The 24,297-nt window shown below is 45.2% G+C and overlaps 1 protein-coding gene and 1 long non-coding RNA gene across 4 annotated transcripts in view; one reads left to right on the top strand and one right to left on the bottom strand.

Annotated features, from left to right (window-relative positions):
- LOC111751446 (uncharacterized) overlaps window positions 1–10,120 on the bottom strand; it is a 54,362-nt gene extending 44,242 nt beyond the window's left edge. Inside the window, exons 1-2 of the long non-coding RNA XR_002786524.2 lie at window positions 9,864–10,120; window positions 7,438–7,624 (exon numbers count right to left, since the gene is read on the bottom strand). This is a non-coding gene — a long non-coding RNA (uncharacterized LOC111751446). The remainder of the gene's footprint in view (window positions 1–7,437; window positions 7,625–9,863) is intronic.
- The window catches only part of MYLK (myosin light chain kinase), a 163,867-nt gene extending 140,930 nt beyond the window's left edge, over window positions 1–22,937 (top strand). For 2 of the 3 annotated variants that reach the window (XM_023551699.2, XM_010592907.3), the window contains 5 exons: window positions 7,378–7,530; window positions 10,111–10,234; window positions 16,375–16,504; window positions 17,935–18,066; window positions 20,844–22,937. In XM_023551699.2, the coding sequence (XP_023407467.2) occupies window positions 7,378–7,530; window positions 10,111–10,234; window positions 16,375–16,504; window positions 17,935–18,066; window positions 20,844–21,091 (787 nt within the window). In that variant the 3' untranslated portion in view covers window positions 21,092–22,937. The remainder of the gene's footprint in view (window positions 1–7,377; window positions 7,531–10,110; window positions 10,235–16,374; window positions 16,505–17,934; window positions 18,067–20,843) is intronic. The other variant, XM_010592906.3, reaches the window with a different exon arrangement.
- The last annotated feature ends 1,360 nt before the right edge of the window (window positions 22,938–24,297 follow it).

Here is a 24,297-nt window from a genome sequence, read left to right as displayed (position 1 = left end):
CCCTGCTGAGCCCAGACACAGACTCTGAGCACAGCTCCCGCAGCCTCCACTCCCTGCAGTGCCAGGCCCCGCCCCCACCTTCAAAGTTTGCTCTCCAGGAATTTGGGCTGTGGTTAAGGTGACTGGACCCCAGGTCCCTGCTTCCTGGGCCGATGCACAAAAGGATACTCCGCTTTTCCTGTGGGACCTGCCCTTGCCGCTGCCCCTGCCAGACCAGACCAGGCAATAAGTGCCTGAAAGCTAAAATGGGATCAAAGATTAACCCTTTCCTCTAGGGTCACTGGAAGCCCTGGTGGCCTAGTGATTAAGAGCTACGGCTGCTAACCAAAAGGTTGGCCGTTCAAATCTACTAGGTGCTCCTTAGAAACCTCGGGGACAGTTCTGCCCTGTCCTGTAGGGGCACTATGAGTTGGAATTGACTCAGCAGGAACGGGTTTGGTTTTTGGTTTTTAGGGGGTCACTGGAAACCTTGGTGGCGTAGCGGTTAAGTGCTAACCAAAATGTTGGTAGTTCAAATTCACCAGGTGCTCTTTAGAAACTCTACGAGGTGGTTCTACTCTGTCCTGTAGGGTTGCTATGAGTCAGAATTGACTCGACAGCAACGGGTTTGGTTTGGTTTTTGTATAGGGTCACAGGAGCCCTGGTGGTTAAGAGCCCAGCTGCTAACCAAAAGGTCAGCAGTTCGAATCCACCAGCCACTCCTTGGAAACTCTATGGGGCAGTTCTGCCCTGTCCTGTAGGGTCGCTATGAGTCGAAATCAACTCAACAGCAAAAGGTTTGGTTTGGTTTAACCACTCAGTAGTTCTTCTTCCCAGTGTGTGGTCCCCTTAGCTGGCCACTCCTGCAGCAGGGCCATCTGTTTGCTCCTTGAAACACAACATAGAGAAAGTGTAGTCCAGGAGGTATTTCTGCACCCTCCTTTCACCTGACCTTCCTCCCTGAGAAGTTTTGTCACAGGAGAGATAAAGAATTACTACATTAGAATGCCCTCCAGTCATGACCTTTGTGACTCCTCAGCTCAAAGACTAACGTCTGACACTAAAAAGGAGTGAGAAGACTCTGGGTATACCTGTGAAAGTCACGTAAGACAATGTGAAGTGGAGAGAAAGTAGAATATCCAAGGTCATGCCCACGTCAATTGCAACCTTGTGCAAACCAGATGAACCCATCCAACACAAACTAGATAAGACTGGGAAGAGGGGTACATAGTTGTGTCGTTAATGCTGTAGTTGTTTTGTTTGCTGATGGGTTGACAATAAAGCCTTTTTTTGTAAAAAGGTACATGACACTTAGGCAAATTCTAGCAATACAGTGTGTGTGTATATATATGTATATATACTCCTGCAAATCCCACCGCCCAGAAAAAGCAGCACTAAAATTTGAGCACTCTCCTCGCCATCACACTTTGCACGTATGCCGTGTTTTATTATAGAGACATCCCCTTTAATTAGGAGGACGCCGGGGAGCTTGGGCAGGCACCAAGCCAGCCGGGGCAAGGAGGGTGTTTCAGAAGAATGGGACTGCCAGGAAGGAGCAACCAGAGGCCAAAGGGAAGGAGGCTCTCCCTGACCGTGAGCATTGCAGAGATTAAAACTTATCTGTGCAGGATTGCAGCTCCTAATTAGGAAAGGAGGTTTGCAGAGGGGATCTTTCAGCATTCCACAGCAGGGTTGTTTGCTTTTGGAGTGTTGCAGGACTTTGCCCCCTCTATGTCGGAATCGACTCAACAGCACTGGGTTTTCTGGTTATGATTCAAATGGAGCCTTGTTGGAGCCGTGGATAAAGTGGTCAACTGCTAACTGAAACTCCTGTGGCAATCTGCTTCTGTAGAGATTTACAGCCTTGGAAATCCTCATGGAGCCGCTACAAGTTGGAATCAGCTTGACGGCAGTGGGCTTGTTTTGGTTCAATGATTCAAATAGAGTTCTGGTAAAGCAGTGTTTAAGAGCTACGGCTGCTAACCAAAAGTTCAACTCTACCAGCCATTCCGTGGAAGAGCCATTCCTTGGAAACCCTATGGGGCAGTTCTACTGTGTCCTATACGGCTGACAGTCACGGGTTTTGTGATGCAAATGGAAAATATAAAGACAAAGGGAAGCAGGTAGCTGACAAGCAAGAGTCAGGCTGCTTCTTGGTGGGGCTTTTGTAGGCTACACAAGATTGCTGAGACCTTTAGAGCTGGAAGGCCCCCAAGGAATTCCAGCCCAGTCCCCTTGGTGTATAAAAGGGGAAGCTGAGGCCCAGAAAGGGGAAGGCAGTAGCATATAACAATGCAGACTCAGGGACTGGTGACCTGGCCCCCTTCCCTCCGCTCGTTGTGACATGACTGAGAGTAAACAGTTCCATGCCTTCTTAAAACAGAAATCAGTGCCTGGCCTTGAGAAAATGCCATATACAAAAATGTATTATGGAGAAACACACAGAGTCTGATAAGGGTGAAATAATTCACACTGCAAAGGCTTCCTTCTCTTTACAAAAGGTTTCATCACTGGGTTCCTTCCAACGGCAAGCTTTCCCCATGAGATTTAAAGTGGATTTTGGCCTGCAAAACTTAGTTTTCAGATACAGGTGTATTTCATAAGAGCTCAGCTGCTTACCAAAAAGGTCAGCAGTTCAAATCCACCAGCCACTCTTTGGAAACCCTGTGGGGCAGCTCTGTTCTCTTCTGTAGGGTCGCTAGGAGTCAGAATCAACTCGAGGGCAACAGGTTTGGTTTTCTGGGGTTCTTTTGGAAGGAGGTGGGCATGTTAAGTGCCAAAATAACTCCAGAAGGGCTTGCATTATTGTTTATGATGATGGATTCATGAGGATTTGGGGGAAGGGGCATTAGCAAAGCCTTAACTTGGGAGATTGATGGCATGAGAGTCCCAGATCCATCTTGTGGGGCTCAGATGGGGTCAGGGCAGGATCAGCTACATAATTTGTGGGGCCTAGTATAGAATAGTGTAGAATAAAAAGTCCACTTGTCCAAATCATTAAGAATTTCATCATGGCAACCAAGACCCAAACCCATTGCCGTCGAGTTGATTCCAACTCATGGTGGCCTTATTGGATGGAGTAGAACTGCCGCATAGGGTTTCAAGGGAGCACCTGGTGGATTTGAATGGCTGACCTTTTGGTTAGCAGCCAAGCTCTTAACCATTGTGCCACCAAAGCTTCAAGATGAGAAGAGCAGACCATTAAACCAAATGCGGACCCTTCTAAGGGTAGGGGCCCTGGGGACAGGTTGCATGCCCACAAAGCCACCCCAGGTCAGGGTGAGTGGTGGTGGATGGCTGGCCTGAAGATGAGGTACACTGAGGTGAGAGCTGAGGCCAGGAAGCCATGAATCTGTTCTTTTTGGCTTTGAGATGCAAGGTACCATTACCTACCAAATTTTATTTGACTTAAGCTACTGATAAAGTGAGTCATTTGGAGATCACAGACTGGTGAGGCAGTGGAGGTGATCCAAAAGAACTGTGTAATATCTATGGTCAGAGACTGAGCTCCTTACTGTGGACCAGGCCTTGTGCTGGTGCTGTGCACTACAATATATTTTATTTTCATAGAAATGTTAGTGTAAGGTGACAGTTAAAAGTATAAGCTGTATTCCATAGACACATCCAGACTCCCTGAGGGACCAAATTACTGGGCTGAGGGCTGGGGACCGTGGTCTCGGGGAACATCTAGCTCAATTGGCATAACATAGTTTATAAAGAAAATGTTCTACATTCTACTTTGGTGAGTAGCATTTGAGGTCCTAAAAGTTTGTGAGCAGCCATCTAAGATACTCCATTGGTCTCACCCCATCTGGAGCAAGGGAGAATGAAGAAAACCAAAGACACAAGGGAAAGATTAGTCCAAAGGTCTAATGAACCACAGCTATCACAGCTTCCACCACACTGACTGAGTCCAGCACGTCTAGATAGTGCTGGGCAACTGCCACCAACTGCTCTGACAGGAATCACAATAGAGGGTCCTGGACAGACCTGGAGAAAAGTGTAGAACAAAACTTTAAATCACACACACACACACAAAAAAAAAAGGCCGGACTTACTGGTCTGACAGAAGCTGGAGAAACCCCAACACCCATATAGCTCAGTCATGAAGCCACTCCTGAAGTTCACCCCTTCAGCCAAACAAAAGACAGCCCATAAAACAAAACGGGACTAAATGGGCACACCAACCCAGGGGCAAGGATGAGAAAGCAGGAGGGGACAGGAAAGCTGGTAATGGGCAACCAAGGTCAACAAGGGGAGAGTGTTGACATGTCATGGGGTTGGCAACCAGTGTCACAAAACAATATGTGTATTGTTTAATGAAAAATGAGTTTGCTCTGTAAACCTTCCTCTAAATTACAATTAAAAAAAAAAAAAAGAGTATAAGCTCTAGAGACTGCTCCTGGGTTCAGATCTCACTGGCTGTGAATCCTTGGACAGATTACTTATTCTCCACTCTGTGCCTCAGTTTCCTCACCTGTAAAACAAAGTATTAAGAGATATCTACATTGTAGGGTAGGGTTACAAGTAAATTCATTCATCTATTTTAAGCTGTTTGCCCGGTGCCTGGCACATAGTAAATGTTTGATAAATACTGGCTGCCATGATGATACTGCTGCTGCTAATGGTGATGACATGACCACCCTACAATTAAGTAGTTGTTATTGTTGTCATTAGGTGCCATTGAGTGAGTTTCAACTCATAGTGACCCTACGTACAACAGAATGAAACACTTCCACTGTGTCAGCCCATCTCGTTAAGGGTCTTCCTCTCTTCTGCGGACCTTCTACTTTACCAAGGATGATGTTCTTCTCCAGAGACTGGTCCCTCCTGATAACATGTCCAAAGTACATGAGAAAAAGTCTCGCCATCATCCCTTTAAAGGAGCATTCTGGTCGTACTTCTTCCAAGACAGATTTATTCATTCTTCTAGCATCCCATGGTATATTCAATATTCTTCGCCCACACCATAATTCAAAGGCATCAATTCTTTTTCAGTCTTCCTTACTCATCATCCAGGTTTCGCATGTATATGAGGTGATTGAAAATACCATGGCTTGAGTCAGGCACACCTTAGTCCTCAAAGTGACATCTTTCCTTTTCAACACTTTAAAGAGGTCTTTTGAGGCAGATTTGCCCAATGCAAGGCATTCCAACCCCGTAGGACAGAATAGAACTGCCCCTTAAGGTTTCCAGGGGGCACCTGGTGGATTCAAAGTGCTGACCTTTTAGTTAGCAGCCATAACTCTTAACTACTACACCACCAGGGTTTCCAATGCAATACATAGTTTGATTTCATGACTGCTCCTTCTGTGGGCATTGATTGTGGATCCAAGTAAAATGAAATCTTTGACAACTTCAATATTTTCTCCATTTATCATGATGTTGCTTATTGGTCCAGTTGTGAGGATTTTTGTTTTCTTTATGTTGAGGTATAATTCATACTAAAGGCTATAGTCTTTGATCTTCATCAGTAAGTGCTTCTTTGCTTTCAGCAAGCAAGGTTATGTCATCTGCATATTGCAGGTTGTTAATGAGTCTTCCTCCAATCCTAATGCCACATTCTTCATATAGTTCAGCTTCTCAGATTTTTTGCTTAGCATACAGATTAAATAATTATGGTGAAAAGATACAACTCTGACACAAACCTTTCTTGATTTGAAACCACTCAATATCCCCTTGTTCTGTTCAAACAGCTGCCTCTTGATCTATCTACAGGTTCCTCATGAGTACAATTAAGTGGAATTTCCATCCTTCACAATGTTATCCATAATTCGTTATGATCCACACAATTGAATGCCTTTGCATAGTCAATAAAATACAGGTAAACATCTTTTCCGGTATTCTCTGCTTTCAGCCAAGATCCATCTGACATCAGCAATGATACCTCTTGTTCCACATCTTCTGAATTTGGCTTGAATTTCTGGCAGTTCTCTGTTAAGGTACTGCTGCAGCTGCTGTTGAATGATCTTCAGCAAAATTTTACTTGCATGTGTTATTAATGATATTGTTCGATAATTTCCACATTCTGTTGGATCTGTTGAAGAATTCTACGGGCAAAATATTGAGTAACACAGGAAGTGTCAAAAGAAGATGGAAGAAATACATAGAGTCACTGTACCAAAAAGGACTGGTCAACATTCAGCCATCTCAGGAGGAAGCATATGATCAAGAACTGATGGTACTGAAGGAAGAAGTCCAAGCTGCACTGAAGGCATTGGCACAAAACAAGGTTCCAGGAATTGACAGAGTACCAGTTGAGATATTTCAACAAACAGATGCAGCACTGGAGTTGCTCACTCATCTATGCCAAGAAATTTGGATGACAGTTACCTGGCCAACCAACTGGAAGAGATCCATATTTGTGCCCATTCCAAAGAAAGTGATCCAATAGAATGCGGAAATTATTGAACAATATAGTAGGCTGCCCATTTTACGGAAGACAAAACAGTGACAGAGAGATTAGGGGACTTGCCCAAGGTCACTAAACATATGGAGAAGTTGTACTGTTTCCTCTATTATGATAGCTCTTAGGGAAACTTTCTAGTTAGACCTGAAATCCTCAGGTGCACTGAAATCCGTGTGTAAATAGATAACCAAACATGCATTGCTGATTCAAAGCCTATCAGTCCATCCAGCACACACTTGCTGAGCATCTCCTCTGTGCTGGGCCCTCTTGATGCTGAAGATCTATAAAGATGAGAGATGGGAGCGAGAGAGGACAGTGATAACTGCTATCCCGCTTTATTAGTCCACATTGAGGGTGGTAGGAGCACAAGGACGAGGGGACTCGCTCTACCTGGAAACCTTGGAGAAGCCTCTGTGTGGGGCAGCATGCTAGTCTGGGCTTTAGAGAATAGGAGGCAAGGTCAGAGGGGCTTACCACCCTTGCTGTGCGCAATGTGGAGTCCCTGGGTGGAGGGGTGGTGCGAGCTGTTAATGCGCTTGACTGCTAACCTAAAGGCTGAAGGTTCGAGTCCACAAGAGGCACCCTCCAAAGAAAGGCCTGGCAATCTACTTCTGAAAAATCAGCCATTGAAAACCCTGTGGAGCACAGTTCTACTCTGACACACACGGGGTCGCCATGAGTCGGACTTGACTCGCCGGCAACTGGTACTGGTATGCAATGTGGATAACTGAGTAGTGTAAGTCCGTGAACTAAATTCCTTCCACCTCATCATCACAGGCAGTTGGTATCAAGATGTAGGTGATACCACAAAAGAATAATGAATGACTGAGAAGAGAGTCACTTCTTTTTTCTGGTGCAGGTGGGAGGAGAAGGGGTGTGAGTTTGAGGCTGCAGAGGCTTCCCGGCATATGGAACTCGGGCAATTCCTTGCTGGCCCTCATCTTTGACCTCACTTAGTCACAGCTACTCTCCTGCTCTTATCTCCCCAGGGTCAGTGGACTTTCCCCCTTCATGGGTGACAATGATAATGAAACCTTAGCCAACGTTACCTCAGCCACCTGGGACTTCGACGATGAGGCGTTCGACGAGATCTCTGATGATGCCAAGGATTTCATCAGCAATTTGCTGAAGAAAGACATGAAGTAATGAGTTGACCTTTCAGTCCTTTCTGCTTCCCCACTCCCTGGACTGGTGTCAGCAGGCAGGGATTTTCCTTGCTGTCGTGGCTCCCTTCTCCTGAGGAGGGGTGGACAGGCATTCAGAGGAACCAAGCCAAGTGTGTATCAGGGGAGGGAAGGGTGTCTTCCTAGGCCTTAGTTCCCTGACTAGACACCATACTAGTCTTTCAAGCCATAAATCCTCACAAACCCCAAAAGCCACACTTAACCGAGCATCGCAGCTTGTTCTGTGTGAACAACGCCTGTTATTTTATGTGTGATTTTGGCTTGCAGAAGCCCTACCTTTTCAGAGACCCTGGGGTGGGGGTGGAGGATAGTGGAGGAAGTAGCCTCTCAAAAAGCAAGCGCAGATGACAGAAGATTCATTAGAAACTCTCCGTGGGTCCCAATGATCCCCCAGATCATCTGGCTTGGTGTTTCCTCATATCTGAATTATTTGAGAACTGCCTGCCTGAATATAGCCAGAGTTAGGCTGTGATCCCAGGCCACTAGGCTCAGCCCTCCCCCTACTCTGTCTCTGCGCCCCTGTAACATAGCAGACTGTGAGGTTACCCACCTCTGCCTCCGGGGCTGCCTGGAGCTGGTCACGTGGTCAGAGGATGAACATAGAAACCATGTGTGACTGTGATAGGCAGTGTGTTCAGGTGTGCAGTTGGTCTGAGAGTGTGCGTAGAGGTCAGGCAGAGGTCAGTGAGTATTTCAGTGAGAGAGCGGGGCGTGGGGCTATAGAGGGAGACTAGAGCAGGGGAGGGGAGATTTGAGGTGAGCCTTGGGTGTGGCTAGACAGAATGAACTGGTCAAGACTTTCCTGGTGAGGGGAACCAGCTAAATGAAAGCAAGGAGGTGAGAGGGGCTATGGGGAGGCAGGGGGTTTGACCTGTTCCAGGGGCAGGGAGTAGTGGGGGGTGTCATGTGAGAGGAGCTGGCCTGTGGGACCCCTCACCCACTCTGTCAGCCAAGTGGCTGGATAAGGCAAGGCCTGGCTCCAGGGGCCCCAAGGCGCTTGGAGTCATATTTGGCAATAGGGAGCTGCTATAAGGTTTGCCAGAGGAGGGTGGTGTTGAAATAGGTGGTGTGTCAGAGGGTGAGGAGGGAGAACAGCCGAGTCTCCAGGGGCAGGTGGAGGCTCTGCATTCAGCCCTGTGTCTGCCGCAGGGATTCTAGCCGGGTCTACCTGGCCCATAGACTCCACGCAGGCTGTCGGCCTGGTTGCGCCCTTCAGAGGAAGGCTGTCTGGGACAGGAGAGCACAATGGCTAAAGTAGCAACATGGGAGATCTCTTAGGTGCTTCTGTGTGGCTTTCCATTTACCCTCCACCTCTCAGTCCCCTTTAGCCATCTCAGGGCTAAACTCCCCCAGAGACTGCTACACTCCACACTCCTTGTCAGCCATAGCTTTTAGTGTTTTGCTGTCATGGCCTTTGTATCAGAAGTAGGCATGACCCAGGGGGAAGCAAGATGTTATGGGGCCAGTCTGAGGGATCTCCCACTTCCACGGTGCCTCAGAGAGATGGAAATCTCCCTCCTAAGCACTCTGCTGTAAGGATGGCTTTCGTTAACTGAGTTTTGTTCACCTTCACGGAGGATTTGGTAAACAAAGTATCGAGTACACACCCTGTTTTCTTATCTGACCTTGAATTAATTCAGTAACAGGCTGTGCTGGGTCCCTCTGTGTTCATAAAATGGACCCACCAAAGAACTGACCTTTTTCAAATAGATTAAGACACTAGAATCCTGTAAGCTCTTATACACAGCATCTCAGAATCTCTGTCAGCACTTTTTGAAAGATTTTTGTACTATGAAAGTAATACGTTTAAGTTGTAGAAAATTTGAAGAACATAGGAATATTAAAATCACCCATAATTCTTATATCTAAAGATCACTACATTGTGTTGTACTTCTTTCCGGTCATTTTTCTATGCATGTTAGCATTTGGTTCTTTGGGCTTTATTGGTCCTGATACAACTAAGGTTTATGACAGTGACCTTGAAATATTTCTAGATTCCCAGAGCTTGCAGAAAGATTAAAATGTTTCAGTGCAGTTCTAAGGTTGTCATAATTCATGGGTTGAATGTAGGACATAACTTCTTTGAGTTACAACTGAAAAAACCTGATATTCAACCACATAGTAAGACATGGAGTTAAATGATTCTTGGGAGGTTTTGGCCCAGTGTATCAGACAGGTAGGCAGAAGGGCTAGGCCACCAGAAGCCCCAGCTCCCACTGGAACCAGCTGAATGAGCCCACCCTGGATACAGTGCCAGCCATCCCCAGACAAATCAGCCTTCCAGCACTTACCCTTCCTAGACCTCAAGCACAGGTCATGCTTCCTTGGTGGTTAGGCCTTCTTAACACAGGTCTACACTGGGTCAGTGTAACCCAGACCAAGAGGGGAAACGGCCAAGAGCACAGTGCCCCTGGTCGTGGATGGACTGGAGCAGGGAGCCCTGGGCTCTGCCCTGTGTGACTGCAGACAGGAAACCCCCCCATGTCTGATCTGAGGTCCCCTCCTGCTCAGAAATCCCCTGATCTCTGCCTCCACCAGAAACCGCCTGGACTGTACCCAGTGCCTTCAGCACCCATGGCTAATGAAAGACACCAAGAACATGGAGGCCAAGAAGCTCTCCAAAGACCGGATGAAGAAGTACATGGCAAGAAGGAAATGGCAGGTAATGTGGGGTCACTTCTGATTGGAATATAGCCCCTTCATATTTGCTAAATTCAAACCACCCTCACTTCCAACTTGCCCTGGCCTCACTTCAGAAAAGTTTAAATTTATTTCTGAAATAGCCTGGAACCAATTTAGGCAGCTAATTAAGGTACAGTATTGTATTCATTCCCCTTATTGGCCCCAGCATTGCTTGGGGGAAATGGGTTTCTTGGCTACAACTGTCTCTCCAATCCTGCTTAGCTTTGTCCCAGGGGGACCAGTGAGGGGAGGCCTCAGCAGCTCAGCCTCACCTGGCTTACGCCTCTGACATTTCAGATCTAAGTGGTAGGAAAGAGCAACGCACATTAGATCTGTTTGGCAAACCTGGAGAATTGTGGTCTCTTCAAAGGTATTCTGATAGTCTTACATTTCTTCATGGTGGAAGAGGCCACATGATGTAGAGAGAGAAATATGGAGAGTCCCAGGTGGTGCAAGTGCTTAGTGCACTCAGCTGCTAACCTAAGGTTGGAGGTTCAAGTCGAAGGTTGGAGGTTCAAGTCTGACCATAGGTGCCTCAAAAGAAGGTCCTGGTGAGCTACCAAAAAATCAGTTCTGGTTATTTACCCTCTAAGGCGGTCATGTGTTACTAGCTGCATGTCCCTGGGTTAGCGATTTTATCTTGCTGTGCCTTCGTTTTCTCATCTGAGAGGGGGATAAAAGTGGTACCAGCTTCAGCGCGTTGTGTAAGAATTACATGAGATCATCTTCAAACAGCCCATGCCACAGTGCCTGGCATGTAGCAAGTGTTCAAAGATGACCATAGCAGCTCATCTCTGTTGAGGGCTGACTGTGTGTCAGGGGTGATCCAAAGCACTTCCCATGCATTAAGTCTTTTAATCCTATAAATGAATCAAACCCGAACCCGGTGCTGTCGAGTCGATCCTGACTCAGCGACTCTATAGGGCAGAGTAGAACTCCCCCATATGGTTTCCAGGGAGCACCTGGTGGATTCAAACTGCTGATCTTTTGGTTAGCAGCCATGGCTCTTAACCACTACACCAGCAGGGTTTCCAGTCCCCTCTTTATAGACAAATGGAGGCAGAGAAGGGCTAGAAACCTCTCCCAGTAAGTAAGTGGAAAAGCCAGGCTTCAAACCCAGAGCATGGCTCCAGTGAACACAGTCCTAACAACAGGAAGCTGCCTTTGATAACAAGATGGATAAAATGATCATCCAGGGCCATAGAATAGTTACCACCCTTGTCTGTTTTATTATTTTAATTATCATTATTGCAATTATACAATTCCCGGGCTGCAGGAGGGTACTTGGCTCCTAAATGCAAGGAATGTATAGTGTAATAAGAACTGAAGCAAATAGACATAAAAGGACATAACACATACCGAGAACTATAAACTATCAGTATAACTCTCCATAACCATATATGAGTGTGGACAGGAGAATGGAGCCAGTCACAGCCGGAGTTGGATATAATGAAGACGTGCTCGCAGGGGAGGATTTTGAAGTTGGGTGTGGGACGTGGGCTAGAACACAGAGAAATGGTGGTGGCAGCGCAGGCGGGGGAGAAGGCACAGAGCTAGGACTTCACAGTCTGTATGCTGGATTGACAGGAACGGGCTTAGAACTGGAGAATCAGGGGATCAGAGGGCGTTTAGACCTTCCCTCTGTGGCAGAGAAAAGGGAGAACACTGTTAACAGGGGCAACAGGGACACTGGTAATCTGCTACACAAGGTTCCCTTAAAAGGTCCAGCTTCACACAAAGGTTGAGTGAGGGAGCAAAGACAAATGAGGTTCTACAGGTGTGGGTTTAAGGGGTCCACAAAAATCAAAGGTTGGGTTTATTATCCTGTGACCAATAGGGAAACCCTGGTGGCATAGTGAATAAGAGCTATGGCTGCTAACAAAAAGGTTGGCAGTTCGAATCCACCAGGCACTCCTTGGAAACTCTATGTGGCAGTTCTGCTCTGACCAAGAGAGCTCAAAGAAATAGTGGCATTTCTGGAGAGGCTAGGTGACTCTTGTGGGGGTGGGCAGTCCTTAGAGCAAGAGTCTGATGAGATTTTGCTTGGGAGAGCTGTGGGCTAAGGGGCAGCCTTCTTATCTCAGACTTTCTGGGAGCGTTGGAACATCTGCAGATGGACCGAAGCCAGGGTGACGCTAAACACAGGGGACAGGCAGAGAGATGAGATAAGGGACAGGAGGGGAGGCAAATGGAATTTTTCAATTAGAGCAGTCAGGGAGCCATAATTGGTGCTATTTTAATCTCTTCAATTTTCTTTGTATTATTTACAGTGTTATGAACTACAGGGTTTTCTGGAAGTAGAGGGGAAAAGAAAAGGGTAGAATTAGAGAAGGAACTTTAATTTCATTTTTAAACATAGGCGACAGACTTTGAAAATGAGTTTTCCACAATAGCAGTGGTTCCGGTTTCCCAAAATTACACACAAAAGTAGTCCACAAAACCCCGTTTAATGAACAATGTACCTGACGCATAATTTCACTGATAATAGTCCAGCTACATCTGACCATCGGGTGTGATGTTGCTTCCTTAGGAAAACGTTTGCCACATTTTAACTCCAGGTACCAGGGTCTTGGCCCCTGCAGTAGGGGGCAGGGGGAGCTTCTTGGAGCAGTCAAGGTTCTCTGGAGGAGGGAGGGTGGAGAGTAGCAGAGTGGGATGGAATGTGCTGGAGGGAGAGCGGCAGGCAGAGGTGGCCCAGTGACTCGCTGTGGCTGCAAGAGAGAAGGTACCTGTGGTTGTTCTAGTGTGGTCTCCATAAAAGGCACAAGGAGCAAAGAAGCAACACGGGAACAAAGCCCAGCAAATAAGGCTATGTAGAAATGATTAATCATACATTTGACCTTAGAATGAAGTTATTCTGAAGAGGAACATATTTTCAATTCAAAGCATTTTAAAAAGTCATGGTGGTGAGGAATAGCAAGGTTAGGTAGGGGAGCTGGACAGGAGAATAGGGCTTCTGTGTGCAAACCGGAAGCAAAGGACTAAGAACTAGAGGCCCATTCGTGGCCATCTTTGTTTTCTGGGCCATAGAGAAGTTAGCATTTGACTCGGTATAGCTCAAACGATTCGTCACCACCACATTAGGGACTACTGGTCTATGACAGCTGTCTAGCTCCACGGTGACCAACTTGTCCTGGTTTGCAAGGGTCTGTCCTGGTTTTAGAGCTCTGATGGTGCAGTGGTCAAGAGCTATGGCTGCTAACCGAAAGGCCGGCAGTTCAAATCCACCAGCTGCTCCTTGGAAACCCTGTGGGACAGTTCTACTCTGTCCTGTTGGGTTGCTATGAATGGGGCTTGACTCGATGGCAATGGATTTGGTTTTTTGGGGGGGTTTTTGCTCCTGGTTTTACCACTAAAAGGCCCACATCCTGGGAAACCCTGTAGTCCTGTACAAATCAGGATGGTTGGTCATCCTAGCTGGCTCTCAAAGGAGAGGTGGGGAGGCTGGTATAGATACCGCCCACCTGGGACACAGGAACCCAACATTGGTGTTGTCCACAAGAAAAAAAGAGGCTTTCTTAAAACAAGGAAGGAAATACAAGAATTGAAGCTTTGCTTTTTTAGTACTCCAAAAATTTCCAAAGGTCTTAGTCAACAAAGGAAGAATGAGTTTCTAGCTCAAAGGCATGCAATTGGAAGACTAGAACACCCAGATACATTTCTTTTTCGTTTCCACCGAAGAGCTTCCTTACCAAGTCTTTTTCATAAATCAATTTCCAAAGATTGAATTCTGATGCAGATTATTTTAAAGATGTTCTTTATTCATCATTTCTTACATTTCTCCTTCATTCTGGTAACTTCATATTAGTTATTTTATTAAGACATAAGGTGAAGAAAAAGACATCGTCTCTCTGCACCACACAAGTGAAGAGCCAGTCCCAGCCTGGTCATGGGCTCCAGTGGGACATTTCCTGCTGCACACATTGGTAGGGCTATAGAAGACCAGAGCTGGAGAGAGCCCAGAATCTTCAAGTCCAGTCACTTCATTGTCAGCCAAGGATACTGAGGCCCAGAGAGGCGTACTGGCTTACACAAGATGGCATAGTAATCAGCAATTAGAGAACTAACCTGTCCCTTGTTAAGAGCGGACCTGCTGAGTATACAGACTCCTGGCTCAGGGCAAGCCAGCATGTGTGGAATAAAGGGAATAGAGACCTGAGAAAGACAAAGTCTAAGAACTTGGCTGATGAGGAAATAGTCTGGTCTGTTGTTGACTCCTGAGGGAAGGCTGCTGTGGCCACCTCTTGCCTGAGGCTGAGGTGAGCTGCCACAGGAAGAGCTGGGTCTCCAGTAGCAGTCTCTCCCAAGAGAGCAGAGAGGATTGCCAAGTGCTCTGCAGGGCTGCAGTGACTCTGCCACACCGTGAAGCTGGTAGGTAGTCATCGCTTCACCTTCTTCCCTTCCTGACCAGCTCCACCTTCTGCTCAGAGTGACCCCATTCTCTCAGGCATCCCACTTCCCTATGGCGGCAAGGGCCAAAAGCATACCCACACCATGCAGGCGTGTGTACAAGAGGGCGGGTGGCCAGAGAACAGAGCCAGATGGAATGCCTGTCCAAAGTGCATGAAAATAGCCTGCAACAGGGATGGCAGGTGACATAACAGAAGAGTGATCGTGGTTGCCGGCAGTAGGTCTCCACGTAAGCCACACACACACACCTGTGCATGGACATAAACACACACACACACACACACACATAATTTGAGGTTAAACACCAAAAACCAAACCCGTTGTTGTTGAGTCGATTCCAACTCACAGTGACCCTATAGGACAGAGTAGAACTGCTCCGTAGGGTTTCCAAGGAGCAGCTGGTGGATTCAAACTGCTGACCTTTTGATTAGCAGCCAGTCTCTTAACCACTGCACCACCAGGCTCCAATTTGAGGTTAGAGGCCTGCTTTCCAGATAGTCTAAAATTGTGAGGCTTTTCTGAAATACTCAAGCATATGAAGTTAATTCAGGAAGAAAGCGTGTTTACCAGCAAGCACAGTTTGAGGTCCAACGAGAGTGAAAGAAGCAAACTAGCCATGTGTCTATGAAGACAGTTTCCTTGCGGGCTCTCAGGAGGGCGAGCAGCCAGTCTGTGGTGGCATCTGCCTTTGGGATGCACAGCATCTGGGTGCCTGAAAAAATATGTTTCTGGGTGGTAAGGGGGAAGGACTGGGTCCTGCCTTCATTTTCTCATCTCCGTCATTCCCATCAACTTTGAGGAGCTTCGAGGGTAAGAAACAGACACCACTTTACATCACTGGGGATTTCTCTACCCACATCCTACACTCAGTGGAATTTTCACAGTGCAGAGAAATGACATGTCGAGTTCTGGCACTGTCCTGAGAAATCCTGTCCTGTCCTAACGTTCCTAATCTCAGAAAAGCAAAGCGCTGGTGCAATTTATGTCCTCAGGTCCTTCTTTCAGATGCCTGAGTGCACACCAGGCCAAGAGCAGCCTCGGCAACCTCACTGTGCAGCCATAGGTTTGTGCTGGGGCTAGCCAGAAAGTTTCTAGAAATCTCTTAAGTATCTGAATGATAAATATAACTAAATGGGACTTTGGAGATCATCTTGTCCAGCCCCTTCCTTGTACAGAAAGGGAAACCGAAGCCCAGAGAGGTTGTGTGGGTTGCCCAAGGTCAATAGAACACATTTTTTTTTTTTTTTTGCATCAGGACTTGTGGGATCTGTAGTAACTATTCTCTTGACCAATTAAAATCATCTCACTAGCATTGTTTTCTGAGAGACAGCCTCACTGGGCCCAGTTAGCAATAAGTCTTTGGAGCTGTCTCAGCCTGCAGTTGCCTTTATATAAACTATCCCTTTTATGGGAGTTGAAGCAGAGTATGAAAAGAGTTTTTGTCTCATGTTGACCTTGTTTAGTCACATTAACGCACACATCAGTTCCAGGGCCCCATTCCATTCTCGGAACATCTTCTGACACGCCGATAGTGCTGAGCAGAGCAAGGCTGGGCTCACTTCTCTGGCGGGACCTCAGAACTTGGAAGCCCTCCTTCCAGGGAACAGAGCTGCTTCTCTTGGGCTGGGCTCTACTCCCCGGAGCACCGGCTGCTTCCCAGCTGAACCCAGGGATACCTCCTGAGTCCAACCCCGCTATCTCTTTTTCCAGAAAACAGGCAATGCTGTGAGAGCCATTGGAAGACTGTCCTCTATGGCTATGATCTCAGGGCTCAGTGGCAGGAAATCCTCGACAGGCTCCCCAACCAGCCCACTCAATGCAGAGAAACTAGAATCTGAAGGTAAGGAGCTCCAGGAGGGTATTTCCGACCAGTTGGCGGGAGAAAAGGGTTGGGAGACAGAGGGGCATTTTGAGGTGTTTTTTCGTTTTTGTTTTTTTTAATACAACCTCTAAGGGTAAATTCAGAAGCACTTTTAGGTTGCCTTGACTCTAAGTCTAGTAATTATTTTTAATTGTTTACCTTAAGCTCAGCTATTTTCAGAGGGTACATTATTTTTTTTCTAGTAGAACTAGACCCCAGCGATTCTTTTGCCTGTATTTTGTATAAGAATTAACAAAGTTTTATTTTTTTAACGAAGCTTTATTAAAAGAAAATGTTTTTTCCTCACTATAAAAGTAATACTCGTGTATCGATAGGAAAAATAAAATAAAAATCACATATAATTGTCTAACTTTTTAAAAGCATTTTTCCATTTTTTTCTGTGTCTTTGTGTTTCTGTTTCAAACAAAAACTAACTTGTATAGTTCATATTCTTTTGACATTTTTCATGGTGGTGAAGCACGGGGAGACTGTGATTAGCAGGACCCTTCCTGGAGACCAGTAGGGCTGGTGACTGCCCATTGTCTTTGACAAGCTGCCCCATCTGTCTCCTTGGCCAAGGCCTCAGCCTCTTCCCACTTCAGGAGCACACAGGGCCTGACCCTTAGCTCCCCTGAGGTTCCCCATGAGGGTAGAGATCCCCCATGCTGCCTGGTGCTCTTGGTATCCACAGGTGAGAAGCCTGAGTCTAGATCTATTTATGCTCAAAGGCACAAAAGCAGTTGTCAGCCTGCTGTGGAGCTTCTTTGTGTCTGGGGACAGAGCCTTCAGCACATGGGCCCATTCCCTCCTACCCACTTTTGCCACTCCCCAGATGACCTAGCAGTAGCGGGAAGGGGAAAGAGAGGTACTGGAGCCCCTCAAAGTTCCAGCTTTGCCCTGGACCAGTCTCAAACCCTAGGCTGCAGTGATACAAAGTGAAGACAGTGTAAGTGGTGGAGAATAATAAAACTACTGCAAGTTGCAGATCCCTGTAGGGCCTGGCTACTCCCTTCACAGGCTGACGTGCCTATTGCAAGTAGGGGACAAGGGGTACCAAGACCAGGAAAGCGGTTTCTGACCTTCCCAGATGTGTTCAGCTGAATCCTGAAACAGCACGAAATGTGGCCAAAAATCCTTTTTAAAGATTATTTCCTTTTTTAATGTGTCAGCATAAGGGAAGGGGGGAGGCTGAGCAGTTGCCCAATTTGGGCACAGTTCTTTCTTCTGCCAGAAACCATTTGGCAGCAGGCCAACCTATTCCCAAGAGAAAGGCTTGCTTATGATTCAGTTCTCTAAGTTGTATTATTTGCTAAATTATACCAACTTAAAAAAAAAATCAGCTTTCAAATTAGGGAAGAGGAGAGAACCAGGAATGAAGAAATGACCTATTCCTCTTGCCTGTCTTCTAGAAGATGTCTCGCAAGCTTTCCTTGAGGCCGTTGCTGAGGAAAAGCCCCATGTAAAACCCTACTTCTCTAAGACCATCCGTGATTTAGAAGTTGTGGAAGGAAGTGCTGCTAGGTTTGACTGCAAGATTGAAGGTAAGTTGTAGTTCTTCTTCTCTTTGCCACAAAAGGGGGACGGACAGATGGCAGGTCACCCACCCTGTCCTCCAGGCAAGAGATCTGTTCTGTGCAGCCTAGATGCTATTAGGAACAGCCAGGCTGTGAGGGGTCCTCACGCCCACTCCTCTACCCCCACCTCCTGAAAACTGAATGCTCTTCAGTGACTTACGTAGGAGCACATTTGATATTTCACCTGCTTACATCAGCCACTGGGCCTAAGTCAAAAATGATTTTTCACAGGTCTAACCAGCCGTGGTACATAGCTAAGGAAATGAGCTTTGAAAGCTTCTGGGAACCACATGAAATGCCCACAAGAGGCTCTCAAAGGAAGGTTGGCCCAAAGGGCATAAGATGTGAAGGCGGCCAGTACTGCCACTCATCAGTGGGGCTGTGTGACCTTGGACATGACCTAGCTCTTCTGAGTTTCAGGCCCCTCATCTGTAAAGTGCTGTCTAATGCACTGAGTTTCTGGGTGATTCTATGAGATGACATATGTAAAAAAGGGAAACATTTTAAGTGTCTTAAAGATGTCATGGAGTAAAGGAACAAGTTGTGGGGTTGATATGTGTGACTTCAGACTAAGGCTAGGCTGGAATCCAGGCGCCTGGGACAGACCTCTCAGCCAGCCATCTCCTCATGCTTCTCCTCTGCCTGCTGGAAGAACATGGTGTGGAGTCATGAGTTGTTTGAGCTCAGGGGACCTGCACAGATCTTAGCGTGGCACCTGAGAAAGTAACAATATTGGTGATGCAAAGTATTTCAGTTTCCCCAGATTGCAACATTCTAGAAAGATAAGATACAAGGCCTCTTTGTTTCAAGGCTCTGGTTGTCATTTGCCAACTAGAGTGAAGGGTTATCTCCCATTTTGGTCTGACCAAATAAAGCACGGAAGTTTATTAAGCAACTTTCCCAAGGCCACATAGCACAGTCCAGCAGAGTCAAAATAAATTGTGTCTCCTACTTTTTAAGATTCTCCAGCAGTGTGACCGTATATTGTCTTTTGGGTAACATTCTGACATTCTGACTCATAGCAACCCTGGAGGACAGAGTAGAACTGCCCCATAGGGTTTCCAGGGATCGCCTGGGGAATCCAAGTTGCTGACCTTTTATTTAAGAGTTGTGTCTCTTAACCACTACACCACCAGTGTTTCCAACTGAAAGTTAGGAATGAAAAAACAAGTTTTCTCTGGCATCTTTGTATTATCAAAATGCCCTGTAAATCCTTTGCCTACCTTTCTCTTTTTTCTTTCAACTAAAAAAAATAAAGTGGAAGGAGTCCCTGGGTGGTGCAAATGATTAAACACTTGACCACTAGCCAGAAAGTGGGTGGTTCGAACCCACCCAGAGGTGTCTTTGAAGACAGGCCTGGCAATCACCCCCTAAAGGTCACAGCCTTGAAAACCTTGTGGAGCAGTTCCAGTTTGCACACGTGGAACCACCATGAGCAGGAATTGACTCAAAGGCAAAAAACAATCTCAGGTCAAATTAGGAAAAAAAAAAAAACTCATAAAAAAATTAAAGGGGATGTCCTGCCTTTGGTACTGGGAAATTCTCAGATTTGAGATTCTCCCATAAACTTTGAGGCCATGCTCATAACTCTCACCATCACCATTTTCTTTGGGTCTTCTGAAGTTGTTTCCTTTTTTTTTCCCAATTATTACAACATAGTGATTATCATTTTTACACTTACTTTTCTCTTTGGGATTACTTCCTTGGTATTTGTTTAGTTTCTGACTAATGTCCTGATGAGAAATCAAAACATTTGGGGGCTGGTTTTTGGTTTTGTTTGTTTTTTCATATGGATGTTATTTGGATAAAAGCAAAATTCTACTTGTAAGGAATGATACCAAAAACCAAACCAATGTTAGAATTCTTAAATTCTCATGTGTAAATTTTATTCCAGTTGGGGCTACAATTTTTTTTTTTCCTGTAAAAATATTTTCCCAATATTTAAGAGCAAGTCAGATGGAATGTATAATGTAGCTTTCTAAATGTATTATATATACATATGTGTATATTTTATACATTTTTCATGCTGAACTCTTCAGAAACGTGACAAATGCATAAGTGAGGGCAGTCAGAGTGGTCAATTTCCAGCTATCTACAGGCAGATTATCTGCTCTGGGACAGACTAAGACAAATATTGCTTTCTATTTCCTGGCAATCTCATCAGCTTCTCTAATATATGATTTATATAGCTGTTAACAGCCTTATTGAATTATAATTTATTATATACCATAAAATTCACCCATTTGAAGTGTATAATTAATTTTTTTTAGTAAATCACAGAGTTGTGCAACGATCACCACGATCCAATTTTTGAAAATTTCCGTCACCCCAAAAAGATCTCTTGTGCCCATCTGCTCTGTTATTTTTAAACTGAAGTTATTTGTTTAAGTTAAACTTTTATACAAGATTTTAAAATTTTTATTTCTGTCCAAGGAGACATTTAGCTCTAGGTGTGCAGTTGGAGTTGGGCAATATTCCTGGCAATATACTCTATCTGTCTAAAGGAAGGCTGTGGGGCAAGTCTAACCAACTTTAAAATACTCCGTTTGTGGTTTTAGATATTAGTATTAACAATACATGCCCATATTCAAATGTAAATATCAAAATAGATACTGAAAGCAAACACCATACATTTTTTTCCTTTGTCTCTTCATCAGTATAGGTAGTTTAGGAGTTGCTTGCGTGAATGGATAAGAAATTCTGAATAACATTTCTGCGACTTGTGCTTTCTCCCCGTGATGCAGGGTACCCAGACCCTGAGGTCGTCTGGTTCAAAGATGACCAGTCCATCAGGGAGTCCCGTCACTTCCAGATAGACTATGATGAGGATGGGAACTGCTCTTTAATTATTAGTGATGTTTGCGGGGATGACGACGCCAAGTACACCTGCAAGGCTGTCAACAGCCTCGGAGAAGCCACCTGTACAGCAGAGCTGATTGTGGAGACCATGGAAGAAGGAGAAGGGGAAGGAGAAGAGGAAGAAGAAGAGTGAGACAAAGCCAGAGAGAAGCTGTTGCTAAGTCGTATTAAAAAGACTATTTCTCTAAAGCTCAAAAAACCCAAGATAGTAAAAGCACCTAGTGTGATAGAGACTCTAGTTAGGTCATTTGGGGGGTTGATTCTTCACTGAGAGCAGTTGATATCTAGCAGTGTTATCGACGGGCATTAATCTGAACAAGCCGGCACCTTAAGATATGAGTGCAGTTAGATTTCATTTAGGGAGATCACCTAGTAACGTGCCTGACCAATTGATTTGAGAACAAAAGTAACCAATATGTATTTGGGCAAAGTCATAAATTATGCAACTGAAAGCACTCATGAGAAATAAAGCCAAAATTAGGGGCCCGGGGCCCCATAACCGCAGCCCAGCCCTGAGGACCCCTGGAAATGGAAAGCCTCTCTGTCCCAGCCCCTGACTCCAAACATCTGGTTCTTCAATACCGCAGCGCTTCATTCTGAGAGCAGTTGAGCCATTCTACCCTTGGAGGCACATTCGATTCCAAAGTATACTGCAGACCTTTAAACTTCTCATTCCTGCCCCCTCCCTGCCCCTGTCCCCCCTGCCAGTTTTCCTGGATCTAAACTTGCCGTGAGTTTAAGCTCTAAGGACATTCTGCTTCTTAGACTCTGAAGACAGGCCCCCTGCTTATGGCTGCCCCTGGCTTCTTTAGGAAAACCAAATCTCCACCCTTACAAAATCAGTATGAAATCAAAACGTAGCCCCTCTTTGAAAGTGTCTAGCAGCTTCAGACATTTGTATAAGAACTCATGGGAAAAAAAAAAAAAAGCTTGCTAATGTGCTTTTCTTCTTAAACAGGATTAATGTGTGCGCTTATAAGAATATCAGCTCTGCATGTGTGGTGAAGATTTTGTGTTTGTATGAAAAACCAGTTTGCTGCAAAGTTACTCTTAATTATTTATTGGCCACTATGAAACAGATTTCAACTGATGAAGAGCTGTAGACCTCCAAGTACTTTGGAATCTCCTTCAAGATAGTCTGAGTTTCATATACCTTCATTCTAAACACTCTCCAAAGATCTCTGCCTTCCTTATGGGTTCCACAATATTCTTCTTCTTGAATGTGCGTCAACCATGCCTGGCCCCCAACCTTGAAATGTATCCTTAGACCTGATAAATGCACTCAGACTTGGATCTTTAAGACTTTAACTTTCTTTCACGACATTGGCACTTAAATTTTTCTTAATGAAACTTTTCGAAGGTCATGAACAAAGGCCATGAACTGATAGACCTAATGCATTTCCTCTGTGTGTGTGTGTGTGTGTGTGTGTGTAACATTCCAAGTATTTTTTTTTTTTTTTCCTTTTCCACTGTTTATAAAGTGCAGCAACTTAATATTTCAAGGGACTTTTTAACAGTTCCTTAAGAACCCGTTCTCGGTTACTTCAGTGCAATCCCACACGGTATCAATGTTAGAATTTCGGTATTATTTAGTTTTATGTTATCTTCTATTTTCATCTGCTTTTTGCTGCTAGTTTTAAATTGCCAGTATTTTTTTTTTTTGCTTTTAAAGTTTTAATATTTTTCATAATAGCCACAGTATTGCCACAGTTTATTATAAGAGTTTTTTTTTTTTAACTTGATTTATAGCATTCAAAGCTTTTTTCCCCTCACTTTTAGTTGTGTTTAGGCTGTAAGCTTTGTGTGCGTGTCATCTGTTATATATGTGCATGTATGGAGTGTATGTGTGTTTGACAGTTTTTAGTACCTTCTTGAAATTGTGTTAATGTTCTCCCAGTTGATATGCCATCCGAATGGTAAATGAGAACACTACGACTGTAGTTAACTCACAGTTTTTAAATAAAGGATACCACAGTGCATGCTGTTTGTTCAATCTTTGCAAGCTTCTCTTTTCTTTCCATGCTGCCAGTTTCCAGATAGATCTCGAAAGCTAAAAACAAACACTGTGCTGCTTCAGTGTGAAGAATTGGGTTAGGTGGTTGTGGTTCACTGAGGAGCAGAATGACTCATGCACTTCTCTTTATACTAGGTAGCCTGATTTACACATTTCGTTCAAAATGTCTTTTGAGCATCAGTTTGGCACAACTACATTCTGGAAAGGTGTCTGTAGTATCAGGTCCTCGAAATGCTAAAATCTATATGACACATGGTTAGCACGTGAGGTGTGATCATCACCGTCATCAATATTATTTATTGGGACTTGGTTTGAATTGGTAACTTTGGTGCAGGTAGCTACTGACAGACCATGCCATGTTTCCATGTCTTGATATGAAAGTATTTGTTGCCAGAAAACCATCACTCCTGCTTTACAGGAAATAATCACATGTAAGCTAGTGAGTCCCCCATTTCTTGAAATGGTCAAACAATATTGTAGATATTCCAGAAAGGATTTGAGACGAAGTGCTGAATGTTGGACTAGATGATTCTATGATTCCAAGGTGTGGTCTGTAAAGAAACAAGCCATTGCCCACATAGTAAATATTTAAATTTTTTCAATTTTTTAAAAGCAACCACAATCCACAAATGTTCCTAGCAGAGAATTGATTATTTTTAAAGAAAAGAGCTGTTTTTATTCCTTGCTAGCTTTTTTCACATATATATTGTGAACCAGGAAAACTAAGAACATTTCTATAAAGGGGGGGGGTTGGCAGGGGCATCTGACCTCCTCTAACTTCAGGAGGAGGAGAATCAATATGAATAGCCCAATGCTGATTGCTGTAAAATGGAGGTGAGACATACCTCCTGTCTCCAACTTTTTCACCAATCTGACAGCAGCCATTCCTCCCACGGCGCTCTCTACTTCTCTGCTGGGTTCAATAATTCATGGCAGTGGCCTCACAGAACTCACCGATTTGGTAAATGGCAACCGACAATACGATTATGGGATTCGTTTGGGGAAGTAACAAGTAACAATTCAGGATCAGGAATGACTCAGGTTACACTACTTCCATCAGGGCAGCCTCTTCTCAGCTGTACCTATAGACAGGCCTCTCCCTGGCCCTCAACCTCTCAGTCTTTGGCCCCTTGACCCCTTAGTCCGGCCTCTGCCCTGCTCAGGCAAGTGTTACAAAGCTCTTTAGCTCCCCGACAAGTCCCCGGAGGCACCCTACTCCACCAGCAAGCCTCCTGCCTGAAGGCACTCTGCTTTCTCACTCTGTAGGCTGGGAAGCCCACTGCATGGTCTCCTACTGCCTAGTTTTGCTGCCTCTGTGGCCACCG

Source organism: Loxodonta africana, chromosome 1 (genome assembly GCF_030014295.1).
Source record: "Loxodonta africana isolate mLoxAfr1 chromosome 1, mLoxAfr1.hap2, whole genome shotgun sequence".
NCBI classification, from domain to species: domain Eukaryota; kingdom Metazoa; phylum Chordata; class Mammalia; order Proboscidea; family Elephantidae; genus Loxodonta; species Loxodonta africana.
This window is presented reverse-complemented; position numbering and strand designations above follow the sequence as displayed.